Here is a 12,538-nt window from a genome sequence, read left to right as displayed (position 1 = left end):
GCTCTGAGCCACAGTGGCTGTGTGTATCTTTTTTCATCGGGAAATGGGTAACTTCTGTAAAATCAGCATTCTTTGCACACACACTGTGGATGCCCAGTAATGGTCTTTAGAATTCTTAACATTGTAGATGACCTTCAGTGAAGTGTAATTAGCAGCTACCGAAGAGCCTGGCCTTACCTGAACGCATGCTAACATTTGATTTCGACGTGTGCCTAGTGGCAGAGGAAGCCAGTCTAAATTTTCAAATTTGTGGGAGGTGAAAGTATGTCATGAAAAATTGTCTAATCCCATCATTTTTAAAATGTACTAGTGGCACTTTTAAAAATTAACAGGCTTATTGAGATATGATTGATATACTGTATAATTGTTTTTCTAGTATATTCACAGACTTGTGCAGCCAATGCCACAAACAATTTTAGAACATTTTCTTCACCTCAAAAAGAAACCATATACCTTTACACTGTTCATTCTCTAACCGTCCCAGCCACAGGCAACCACTGATCCACTTTCTTGTCTCTACATTTGCCAATTCTGGACATTTTCTAGAATGGGGGTCGTGCTGAGGTCCATCGAGAGCAGTGGTTCTCAACCTTCCTAATGCCGCGACCCTTTAATACAGTTCCTCATGTTGTGGTGACCCCAACCATAAAATTATTTTCGTTGCTACTTCATAACTGTAATTTTGCTACTGTTATGAATCATAATGTAAATATCTGATAAGCAGGATATATTTTCATTGTTACAGATTGACATAATTAAAGCATAGTGATTAATCACAAAAACAATATGTAATTATATATGTGTTTTCCGATGGTCTTAGGCGAGCCCTGTGAAAGGACCATTCGACCCACAGGTTGAGAACCGCTGATCTAGAGGATTCAATGACTTGGTCAAAGCCAGGCAGTTAGTAGCAGCCCTGGGATTTCAACCCAGACCCCGAACCCCAGTCCTGTGTTACGTTTGGCCTCATTCGTTGGGAGCTCAGGTTACTCCACAAAACTGCCTCTTGTTTCTTCGGCTCGGCATGCGGACTTTTCTGTAGAGGGCTGTTTCATTTAGGCAAGATTTCTTCCTTAAAGTAATCCCACTATGACTAGGACTTTGGAAGCAAATGTACCTTTCTTCCTCTCTGGGGCTCTTACTGTATGAATTTAGAATTTAGGGATCTCATCCACGCAGAGCTCCATGCTGCCCTGTTCTGGCCACACGCAGAGTTGTCGCCCTGGCTGTCGTCCTCCTGTGGCCAGGACAGTAAGGTGCTGGGAGAGCCTGGAGTGCAGATCCTTCCTGGGAAACAGGCCCAGGGGGTGTGAAAGGAAGGTCGCCATTGGGAGAATGACTGGACTCATTCAAAAGACAGAACCAAAACTAATGGGCAAAAGAGCAGAGAGGGGTTTGGGGCCCATATGGAGTTTGACTGTTGGCACCACCGCAACACAGCCAACACCTGATCGAAGTGGTGAGTTCCTCTCATGAGTGGTGGGTGAACAACAAATTCTGCTTCAACTCATGGAGAAGAGATAACGTGGAGGGATTCCTGTACCGGGTCAAACTGAACAATACGTAAGGTCTCTTCTGCATGTCAAGTTGTACTGAGAACTTCATGGTATTAGTAGCACCTGGCATTTTTGACATTTAGGGAGCATTTACTATGTACCAGGTACTGTTTGAGCCTTTCCATTTCATCTTCACAACAGTCCCCCGGGAGGTACTACTGTTTCTATCTCACATCCTGAAGACGGCAGCCATGCACCTAAGGTGGCACAGCCGTCTGTGGCAGAGGCAGGAGCTTCGCTCTGGAGCCAACATCCTCGCCCTTTATGATACCCAGCACCGAGCAGGGCAGTGTGCTGTTCATGCCACTGTCTAGGACTCGGGTTGTGGTGCCACGTGTGTATTCCCCGTGGAACTGCGATTCGGGTGTCCGTGTGGGACTCAGGAAGGAACATCTAATTCTCTCTGTCTATCCCTCCCCATTCTTTCCAGTCGTCTTGCACGGTGAGGAAACTAAATTTGTGTTAACTTCCTCGGAAAGGAAACACCCATGAACCTTCCACTCTCTTTCTCCCTTTATCAGGTGAATAGCCATTCCCACATTCATCTTGCTCTTTAGCAGGCACCTTCCTTTCGGTCTTCATTGCCAACCATCCCTGGTGATGAAATGCCGTGTGAAATGTGGGAGGGGCTCCGTTGGCAGGTGCCCGGTCACTCCGCTTGCGTGGGAGAAGCATTTTCCTTGGTCGCTAACACCAAACTGTGGCCAGAAGTCCTGGTGCTCCTGAGCTTCGGGGAGCACATTTGAGTTCCAGGCTTGGAGTCTGAGAAAGAGACGTGCTTTCCTCCTTCCTGTGCAGGGGGAGGCAGACGGGAGAGTGTAACTATCTTGAGCAGCAGAAAACAAACACCACTTGGGCAGCCTGGGTGGAGGGTTACGCCAGGTTCTCTGTGGAAGAGGACTTGGCTTTAAAACATTCCTCCTGGCTCAACTTATCTGCAGTGGAAGGACCCTGGGTCAGGGAACCCTCCATCATAATTCTCAGGGCAGCCATTTCAAATGTTCTTATTCTTATATACTAATAGAAAAGAGAGAATTTCAGTCCATCCCCTCCTATCTGCATCCCCCCCCAGTGCAGCCGTAGCTTCCAAATAAACCACGTGGAGCAGTTGGTTGTCTTGACCACCAACCACTTGAGATAAGTCCAGGTGCAAGGCCTGAGCCAGTAGTTTGGGCTACGCTGTGTTTCTGGCTTGAATTTTGTGCAGCAGTCAGCTACCTGAAGCAGTGCTGTGGAACAGAAATATGAGCCACACGAGTAATTTAACCCTTTCCAGTAGCCACATTTAAAAAAAAGTGAAAAGAAACATGAAATTAATTTTATAACTTATTTTACCCAATATACACAACATATTATCATTACAACATGTAATAAATATAAAGATTATTAATGAGGTTTTTTTCAAAGTCTGAAATGTGTATGTTACATTCATAAAACATTACAACTTGGATGTGCACCTGTTACTCCTAACATACTTAAAATTTTTTTAAAAAAATATATTTCTTTATTGATTTCAGAGAGGAAGGAAGAGGGAGAGAGAGATAGAAACATCAATGATAAGAGAGAATCACCGATCGGCTGCCTCCTGCATGCCCCCTACTGGGACCGAGCCTGCAACCCGGGCATGTGCCCTTGGCCGGAACAGAACCGCGGACCCCTCATTTCTCAGGCGGATGCTCTATCCACTGAGCCAAACCGGCCAGGGCAAAAGTTTTTTAAATATAAAATAGATACCCAAAGGATCATTTTTCTTTAACACTTGCGTCCACATTGACAAAACTGGTTCTTCTCTTTGTAGAAGATTTGAGTTTGCAGCAAAGCGAAATTCCGCTTCTTGATTCCACGAGCCCCATTTCAAATGTCCGAGGGCCACATAGATGAGCAGCTGCTGTATTGGACAGCTCGTGTCTAAAGCGTACTGTATAGTTGCCAAGACCCATACCGTGTCCCCATGGATCTAGCTCAGATCAGATATTCAGAATGGGTGTGGACAGGTAGGATGCACACACTCTCACACGCACGCGTGCGCACGACTGCAGCGTTTCCCTCTTCTACCTCCCGGCTTCTCCTGCCACTGAGCAGGGCCTGAAGCAGCAGGGAGAGTATGGAGGCAGGTGGAAAACCAGCCTTCTCCAGAGCTGGGAGGATGACTGCAGCAGGTCCTTGAGGAACGGCACTTTGTTCACCGTCCTTTCGTTATAAGTTTGATGAGTGAAGGAAAAATTGTCTCCTGACCAGGCCCACTGTCTGTGTGGAGTTGTCGTGTTCTTCCCACATCTGCGTGGGTTTTCTCTGGATACTCCGGTTTCCCCCACTTACCAGGGGTGTGGGTTTTGGGTGAACCACGTGTATCTCATTGTCCGGGTCCGAGTGTGGGTGTGGGTGCGGGTGTGAGTGCGCCCTGTGGTGGAAGGGTGGGCGTCCTGTCCAGGGAGGGCCCCCCTGGTGCTCTGAGCTTCCAGGAGAGGCCCTGGCCACCCTGGACCGTGAACTGAATCAGCAGGTTGGGAAATAATGATCTTGTTTTTATTCATCTTTCTTCATGTATGTGTAGCTCACATGCATTTCCATGTGTAGAAGTATTTGGGTCTTTGTAATTTCAGTGATGTTTTTGCGACCAGAAATATGCCATAGGAAGTTAACTCTTATTGATGTCAATGAAACTAGAGTAAAACGATCTCATTTTATGGTCGTTTCACTTAAAGTTGCAGTTTCTAAGAACTTGTTGACAACGTTCAGTGAGGACTCATTGTGCTCTCCATCCTTGTGTTGTTGGCAGGTCCACCTGCCATTTGCCGTGGTCGGCAGCACCGAAGAGGTGAAGATCGGCAACAAGATGGCCAAGGCCAGGCAGTACCCGTGGGGCGTGGTGCAGGGTATGTGTGCGGCAGGGAAGGGATTCTTCACGTTCAACCCCTGTGGTGACTGACCACGTTTCTCCCTCCCCACCGTGTTTGAGGAGCTCCTTAATCGTGGGCAGGTGGAAGGGAGTAGTAGGGTTGTACACCTGGCAGTCGTGGAGGTGAGAAAGAAACAGCGACCAGGTAGGACGATGGTGACAGTGGAGAGAAGAGGCTGCAAAGCCCTAGTGCCAGTGAGGCAGCCTCTAAAAAATGGCTGGTGGGAAATTCAGTATAAATTCCTGTGAGGAGAGTTCTTCCCTAGGGGTCTGAACCATTTTCATCACTAAAGCTTAAGAAAGCTGCAAAGAGCTTCTTGCAAACAAGAGGATGCTTATCTTTCCATACCTGTTCATCTCTGGGAACATTGTCCTCCAATTAAATGTTATTTCAGGCGCAGCCGCCATGGCTCAGTGGTTTAGTGTCGGCTATGAACCTAGAGGTCATGATTCGAGTCCCTGTCAGAGTTCGATCCCCCGTGTGGGGCGTGGAGGAGGCAGCTGATCAGTGATTCTGTCTCATCATTGATGTTTCTATCTCTCTCTCCCTCCCCTTTCTCTCTGAAATCAATAATATTTATTTTGAAAACTAACAAATGTGATCTCAGTAAATATCTGAGAATTAAGAGAATGTCTGACCTATATTTGGTGCTGGCAGACATGACCACAGTCTCTAACCTGAAAAAGCTTCCCAGACGCCAGCTTGATGGGCAAGGACTCTGTCACCTGCCCTTGCCGTGTGTTCTGAGCAGGGCATCCAATGCTGTAAATTAGCACGATGGCTCCAGGAAGGTCCTTCGTTGGTTTGAGATCTGTGAGTCTTATGTTTCCTTTGTTCAGAATAAAGGTAATAAGTTTGTGAAAAGAAACAATGCCTTTGAGATCCTAGGAAAATTAAAGTTTTTATGAATCTTACCAATTTCCCTACCATGAAAAAATTTTCTTCATAGTGTTGTTGGTAAATTAAAGGAGGTAGTATATTAAAAAATCCTTGTGCAGCTCCAGACAGCATGGAGAAATAGGCTTATCTTTTTCTTTTATTATTTATTAGAGGCCCACTGCACGAATTCATGCACAGGTGGGGTCCCTCGGCCTGGTGGGCAATTGGGGCCGTATTACCTAGTCCAGTGGTCGGCAAACTCATTAGTCAACAGAGCCAAATATCAACAGTAGAACGATTGAAATTTCTTTTGAGAGCCAAATTTTTTAAACTTAAACTATATAGGTAAGTACATTGTTATTAACTTAATTAGGGTACTCCTAAGGGCTTAGGAAGAGCCACACTCAAGGGGTCAAATAGCTGCACGTGGCTCATGAGCCGCAGTTTGCTGACCACGGGCCTAGTCCCATTTGGGGCCGGCCAGCTGGGGAGAGGGACCGAGGGAGGTTGGCTGTGTGAGCACACTGACCACCAGGGGGCAGCTCCTACATTGAGCGTCTGCCCCCTGGTGGTCAGTGTACATCATAGCGACCGGTTGTTCAGTTGCTTAGGCTTTTATATAGATAGATTTTTTTATTGATTTCAGAGAGGAAGGGAAGGATAGAAATGTCAATGATGATAGAGAATCATTAATCTGTTGCCCCTTCACACCCTCTGCTGGGGTTTGAGCCCACAACCCAGGCATGTGCCCTGACCGGCAATCTAACCATGACCTCCTGGTTCATATGTGGATGCTCAACCACTTAGTCACACCTGCCAGGCTAGGCCTGTCTTTGACGCCAGACATCATGGTTTAAACATAGTTTCTCCTTCCTCTGTGTGAGCTAATCCATGCTTCTGTGTCTACAAAGCAGGAGTCATTTTGAAGAGTAAAGACAGTATCTGTCTGTCTCCTCCCACAGTGCCCTGCACTGGGCAGGCACCCGGCAGTCACTCCTGTCGTCAATATTCTGGTCAAAGTCAGAAACATTGTCTTCATTGGCAAAGTGAGATGGATCCAGTAGAGGATCATCCGGTGGCTTTGAGAGATTTCAGGAGCCGTGGTGACAATATCTTGGAAACATTCCCCTTGATTATCAGTGACTGACAGCAGCCCCGCCCTCCGCTTCCCCTCCCCCATCTCTTGCAGTGGAGAATGAAAACCATTGTGATTTTGTGAAACTGCGGGAGATGCTGATCCGCGTGAACATGGAAGACTTGCGCGAGCAGACTCACACCCGCCACTACGAGTTGTATCGGCGTTGTAAGCTCGAGGAGATGGGGTTCAAGGACACTGACCCTGACAGCAAGCCCTTCAGGTATGCGGCCACCTGGCAGTCAGGTGTTCCAGGACAGTGGGAAGGTGGAGTGTTGTGAGTCGCAGAAGTGCTTGTTGGGTTGAACTATCGGAGGAAAGCACCCGGGAGGGCAGGTGATCTCATGTTGCCAGGCACTGTGGCAACCACTCTATCTGGATTGTGTACCATCGGTGTCGCTGATGTCATTGCCATCATCCTCATTTTACAGAGGAGGAAACTAAGGCACTGAAGTGTAAACAACCAGCCGAGGTCCTACAAGTAGGATGTGACGGCGACAGCGGGGAAGGTTTTGAACCCGTGCCCTTAATCATTACACTCACAGAGGCACAGAGCCTGGCCTAGGCATTTACAAAGGCGCAGCTACACCCTACAGTTTGCCTCATTCATTTTTGCCAGATCGGTTTGACTTCCCAAGCTTGCTCTTTCAGAAGTGCTCTATTAGCTTCCAGTGGTTTGATGCAATTCTGACAACAATGAGTAGGAAAGGGGATAACTTACAGAAAACTGCTTACAGTCCACATCTTTGATGGATGGAGATGAAGAGGCAAAATGTGAAGGGGGAAATATGGAAATTAATGCATAATTAGTGGCTTAGCAAAGGCCCACGCCTTGTCAGAGCCACGTGTGGGAAGGGGCCTCCAGGGGAGGGTGCTGGGCCTGGTGAAGTGTCAGTGGAAGGGGCGGCTGTCATACCAGGTTCACAGGAAAGGATTGCTCTGTCCAAACCGAGCCCTTGCAATTTCTTCATGTAGATGTGCAGTGTATCTGGGCTTAGTGTCTCTACCGACGGGGGAGGAAGGGGGTGTGGTACGGGTCCTCAGAAAAGACTATCTTCCTTCTGTTTTGTGGCCACTGTAACTCATACTCTGATACCTGGGAGCAGGCGGGCCATAGTGCCTGAGGCAGCCTGTGTGCGGATGGCAGGCTCCAGGGCCCCAGATCTGAGCTGCCCTGGGGTGGTGGGGGTTTGGGGATTTGCTATAGAGGTAGTTTGGTAAAGTCTGGGCTGGTCTCCTGGTACAGTGCTACTGTGGTGCTGTGAGGTGTGTAAGAACATTGATAAGAACAAATGGAGACCCCAACCAAAGGCTTCTAACCGAGAAGTTAACCTCTGACGCAGTGTGCATCATTTAGTCCCATCCTGGGGGCTTGTAAAACTGGTCTTCAACCACAGGCCACTTTCCGAGTCAAGATAGAGAATGCCTTTCTGTGAAAAGTTTCGCTAAGCCTTGAATTGCATTGACCAAAACGTAGTCCCTACCAAACCAGGCCTACTCTGTGGGTTTTAAACTGGATGAAGTGTTTTTTGTGTTGTTGTTGTGTTTATGAATAGAGATGGAACAAAAAAATTTCACTGAAATCTAACTCATTTGGCCCTCTCCTTCATTCAGATCCAGGCAGTGCTGGTGAGCTAGGGCAGAGTCAGTAGTCTGGGTTCAAGTCCTGGCCCTGCTACCACTCAATTCCTCACCCTCTCTGGGCCTCAGTTTCCTCATTTGTAAAGCGAGGAGTGGGGCTAGATCAGGAGACAGACTTAGTAAAAGGACTTTTTGTATAATGGGCCAGGTAGTAACCCAACCTGAGCTTCATGCCATGGTCCCCTTCCCCACTTCTGCTGTTGTTTGGGGTAGAGGGAACTCAACCAACTCAAACAGGTTTCTTTTTGTTTTATACTGAAGGACTTTTCAGAGCCTTTAAGATAAGCAGTGGATGGCAAACTGGTTACATCAAATTACTTGGGAAGCATTGAAATACTACAGGTTATTTTGCCTTAGCCCGGCATCTCAAGTCTGCACCTCTGGGGGTGGAGTTAGGAAACTGTTTAGACAAGTCCAGCGAAACTCGAGTAGGCAGTGCTGATGTGCCATGGGGTTGGGAGCCACTGTGCACTGTGACCCTCCTAAAGGGAGGTCACACATAGCATTTTCCCTTTACTCTTGACTTGGGAACCCCTCTGTTTGAGATCTCTTGAACTAGTGATCGCCGGAACACTTTGGGTCATGCTTCTTTTTTAAAATATATTTTTATTGATTTCAGAGAGGAAAGGATAGGGAGAGAGAGAAACCTCAATGAAGAGAGAGAATCATTGATTGGTTGCCTCCTGCACGCCCCCTACTTGGGATCGAGCCCACAACCAGGGCATGTGCTCTGACTGAGAATTGAACTGTGACCTTCTGGTTCATGGGTCAACGCCCAACCACTGAGCCACACTGGCTGGGCTGGGTAGTGCTTCTTCGTAGCGTTTCTATAAACTGTGTCCCATTGCTTGTGAGAAAGAGGAGGGACTTGTATTCACTATCCTGAAATCATCAAAAGCTGGGTTCCCCCCCCAAATCCTTTTCCTTTGGCAATTCTGATCCAAATAATGGTGATGAGGTTTATTGGAAAGGAACAAAATCAAATTCATGAATTACTTTGTTGTTCTATTATCAACACATTTCTATGTCTCTATGGCTTACATTTTCAAGTCCAAATATCACTATTAATATTAGCCAACATTAGCATTGGCCAAATTTGCTTTTGTCTCATAAGATAATGTGAAAGCTAACCATACCTCTGGAATCTCAAACACAGGATTGCTGATTAACAGAGAGTGTTGATTCTCTTGAGGGCAGGGGAACTTACTTTAATCTACCAATAAAAGCATGTATTGTAGAAGTAGAAACAATCCTAATTCAGACATTTTCTAATTGTTTAGTTCTTTGTATACCTACATGGGTGTGTACTCGCACCACCTGGATGTCCCTTTGCTCCTTCTACAGGACAAGTGTGCATGCTGGGGTGCTCTGCATGGTGCCTGGGTCACCCACGGGTGCTACCCAGTTTGGAGTCAGCACATTGGATGAATTTGACCCACAGGTTAAGGTGAATAATCCTGCAGGCCCGTGTTACTGTGACAACTCTTGTTCCCAGGAAACTAGAAGGGAGAAGTAGCAATAGCACCTTATAAAATGCCAGCAAATGCTTCTCTGTTTGGATGCGTGTGGGTGTGGGATTTCTTAAGCTGTGTTACCGAAGGTAATATTTCCATAAATATATTTGTTCTGACTTAGAGATCAAGCTGAGGCATGGCATTTGATTTAAAATATTGGGCTCTACGGCCTGCAGGATTATCAGGGGGAGGATGGGGTTTAAAATAAAAATAAGACTCCTCCCTGCTCTATTATGATTGGTAATACAACTTTAAAAGTAGCAATTTTGTGACATACCTTTAGGTACCCTATTGGCTCTGTAGATGGTTCGCTGAGTCTGTTTTCTAAACTGGGGACAGGAGAGAAATGAGTGGGGGGCGGGGGGTAATATTTGTAAAGCGCTGAGGGCTTTGCTCGCTTTGCCGCCATTCGTTCCCAGAATCATTTCCCTGGAAGGTAAGTCCTGCTGTGTCCACCCACATCTTATACATTGAGGCTTAGAGGCTGTGCCCTTGCCTAGATTGTCAGTACCTCGCTACGGCCAGAATCCAAGCCTTGATCTGTCTGGCCCTAGTACCCATGCATTTCTCTCCCTACACACACCACCTCTCTCTCCTAAAAGTCTTAATCATATCTTCGGAGTCTACCTGGTGTGCTGATCTGGAAGATGCCGCCCAGCCCAGCCCAGGCTTTCTGTGTGTGCATGTGTGGAATAAGTCTTGGCCAGCAGGAGACAACCTGTTAGCGCTGCCCAGTGCTTATGGACTCATCCTTGTTCTTGATGCACTTGTCTTTCTGGTCACCGCAAAACTAAAGGGGAGATGGTGGCCCTTTTCTGTGTCTTTGACATGGTAAATGGCAGCCTTATCTAATTTTTGGAAGACGGTGGGTAGAAATTCTATGAACTGAAGTTTCTTATGCAATTTTTGACACTGTCCGTGTTTGTGACTTTTGAATAGTCTTCAGGAGACATACGAAGCAAAAAGGAATGAATTTCTGGGAGAACTTCAGAAGAAAGAAGAAGAAATGAGACAGATGTTTGTTATGAGAGTGAAGGAGAAAGAAGCTGAACTTAAAGAGGCAGAGAAAGAGGTAAGCCATCTATCTGTCCTTTTTCAAGGGAGAGAAATAAGCAAGGTATTTTATTAATACTTCACATTTTATGAGACTTCATGCTGTTCTAAGTACCTTCTGCAAACATTTTATCACTTGCATGGCATACTGTCCTAGCAAGAAAAGCAGGTCAGATATTCTCATCCCCATTTTACAGATGATAAAACTGAGTTATAAAGGTTAAGCAATTTATGCAGTCATATACCTAGTTAATAGCAACGCTGAAACTAAAACTCAATCTTAGGTTTCATGACCTGGTCCCATTTTCTTTGTACCTCTGTATTTCCTCAGTATACACGTCTTGAAATATGAGATTTGAGATTCTGTGGTTATTATTATTTTCATAGTCTATCAGCCAATTCAGTTAGCTGAACAGTGGATGGCCCTTCGGCACTGATAGGTGATGGTCTCTGTATACCAACTATGTCAAACTTGAGGCATGCAGCCCGCCAGCTGTGAGTTTGACATGCTTTCCACTGTACATCTGCTCACACTTCCCTCTTTGTAGTTATGCATGCTCTACTCCAACATCCCTTTGACTTGTCTTATGACCAGGCCAAATTAACTGCTTCCTAGAAGTTCCCATGGATTTCTGCTTATAACAGTTATCCCAGAGAGAGAGGGAGAGAGGGAGAGAGGGAGAGAGAGAGTGGTCACTCATCCTATTGAGAGAGAGAGAAAGAAACAGAAATATGTTTGCCCCCAATGATAGATCATGAGTATCTCAAGTGCAATACATTTACAAATAAAACTGCTTAATTAATTTCCTCACTATCCTGATAAAGACAACTGAAACTTAGAGCCCTGGCTGGTTTGGCTCAGTGGATAGAGTGTCAGCCTGCGGACTGGAGGATCCCAGGTTTGATTCCAGGTTTGATCCCAGTCAAGGGCACATGCCCAGGTTGTGGGCTCGATCCCCAGTAAGGGGGTGTGCAGGACGCAGCCAATCAATGATTCTTTCTCATCATTGATGTTTCTATCTCTCTCTTCCTCTGAATCAATAAAAATATATTTTAAGAAAAGACAATTGAAACTTAGAGATTAAGAACTACTCTTACCACTAGGGTGAGTTTCTTATTAGGAGCATGGATATGCTTTTTACAATGAATATGTATTTTATTATCAGAAAACTAGAGGCCAGGTGCACGAAATGCGTGCACTGGGGGAGGGGGTGTCCCTCAGCCAGGCCTGCAGCCTCTCACAGTCCAGGGCCCCTCAGGGGATGTCTGACTGCTTCTTAAGCCGGCAGTTGGACAACCCTTTCGCAGTCTGGGACCCCTTGCTCCTTATTGCCCGCCTGCTCGCTGCTCCTTAGCGCTGCCATGGAGGCGTGAGAGGCTCCCGCCACTGCCACTGCGCTCGCCAGCCGTGAGCCTGGCTGTGGCTGAGTGGTGCTCGCCTGTGGGTCTGTGGGAGCACACTGACCACCAGGGGGCAGCTCCTGCATTGAGCATCTACCCCCTGGTGGTCAGCACACATTATAGCGACCGGTCATTTTGGTCGTTCTGCCATAACAGTCACTTAGGCTTTTATTATATACTAGAGGCCCGGTGCACAAAAATTTGTGCACTCGGGGGACAGGGGAGTCCCTCAGCCCGGCCTGTGCCCTCTCGCAGTCTGGGACCCCTCGGGAGATAATGACCTGCTGGCTTAGGCCTGCTCCTGGGTGGCAGAGGGCAGGCCCAATCCCTAGGTGCAGCCCCTGGTCGGGCTCAAAGCAGGGCCTGTTGGGGAGTTGGGCGCCTTCCCCTGTCATGCACAGAGCAGGGCAGATTTGGAGGTTGCGATGCCACCCTCAGTCATGCTCAGGGTAGGGCCAA

The 12,538-nt window shown here is 47.0% G+C and overlaps 1 protein-coding gene across 4 annotated transcripts in view; it reads left to right on the top strand.

Moving 5' to 3' along the window:
• The window catches only part of SEPT11 (septin 11), a 42,344-nt gene that overhangs the window by 19,865 nt on the left and 9,941 nt on the right, over positions 1 to 12,538 (top strand). For all 4 annotated transcript variants that reach the window (XM_015570244.1, XM_015570256.1, XM_015570242.1 and 1 more), the window contains exons 5-7: positions 4,336 to 4,432; positions 6,525 to 6,693; positions 10,565 to 10,697. In XM_015570244.1, the coding sequence (XP_015425730.1) occupies positions 4,336 to 4,432; positions 6,525 to 6,693; positions 10,565 to 10,697 (399 nt within the window). The remainder of the gene's footprint in view (positions 1 to 4,335; positions 4,433 to 6,524; positions 6,694 to 10,564; positions 10,698 to 12,538) is intronic.

This window comes from Myotis davidii, unplaced genomic scaffold (assembly GCF_000327345.1).
Source record: "Myotis davidii unplaced genomic scaffold, ASM32734v1 scaffold892, whole genome shotgun sequence".
NCBI classification, from domain to species: domain Eukaryota; kingdom Metazoa; phylum Chordata; class Mammalia; order Chiroptera; family Vespertilionidae; genus Myotis; species Myotis davidii.
Note: the sequence above shows the minus strand (reverse complement) of the source record. Positions and strands in the feature narration are given on the sequence as shown.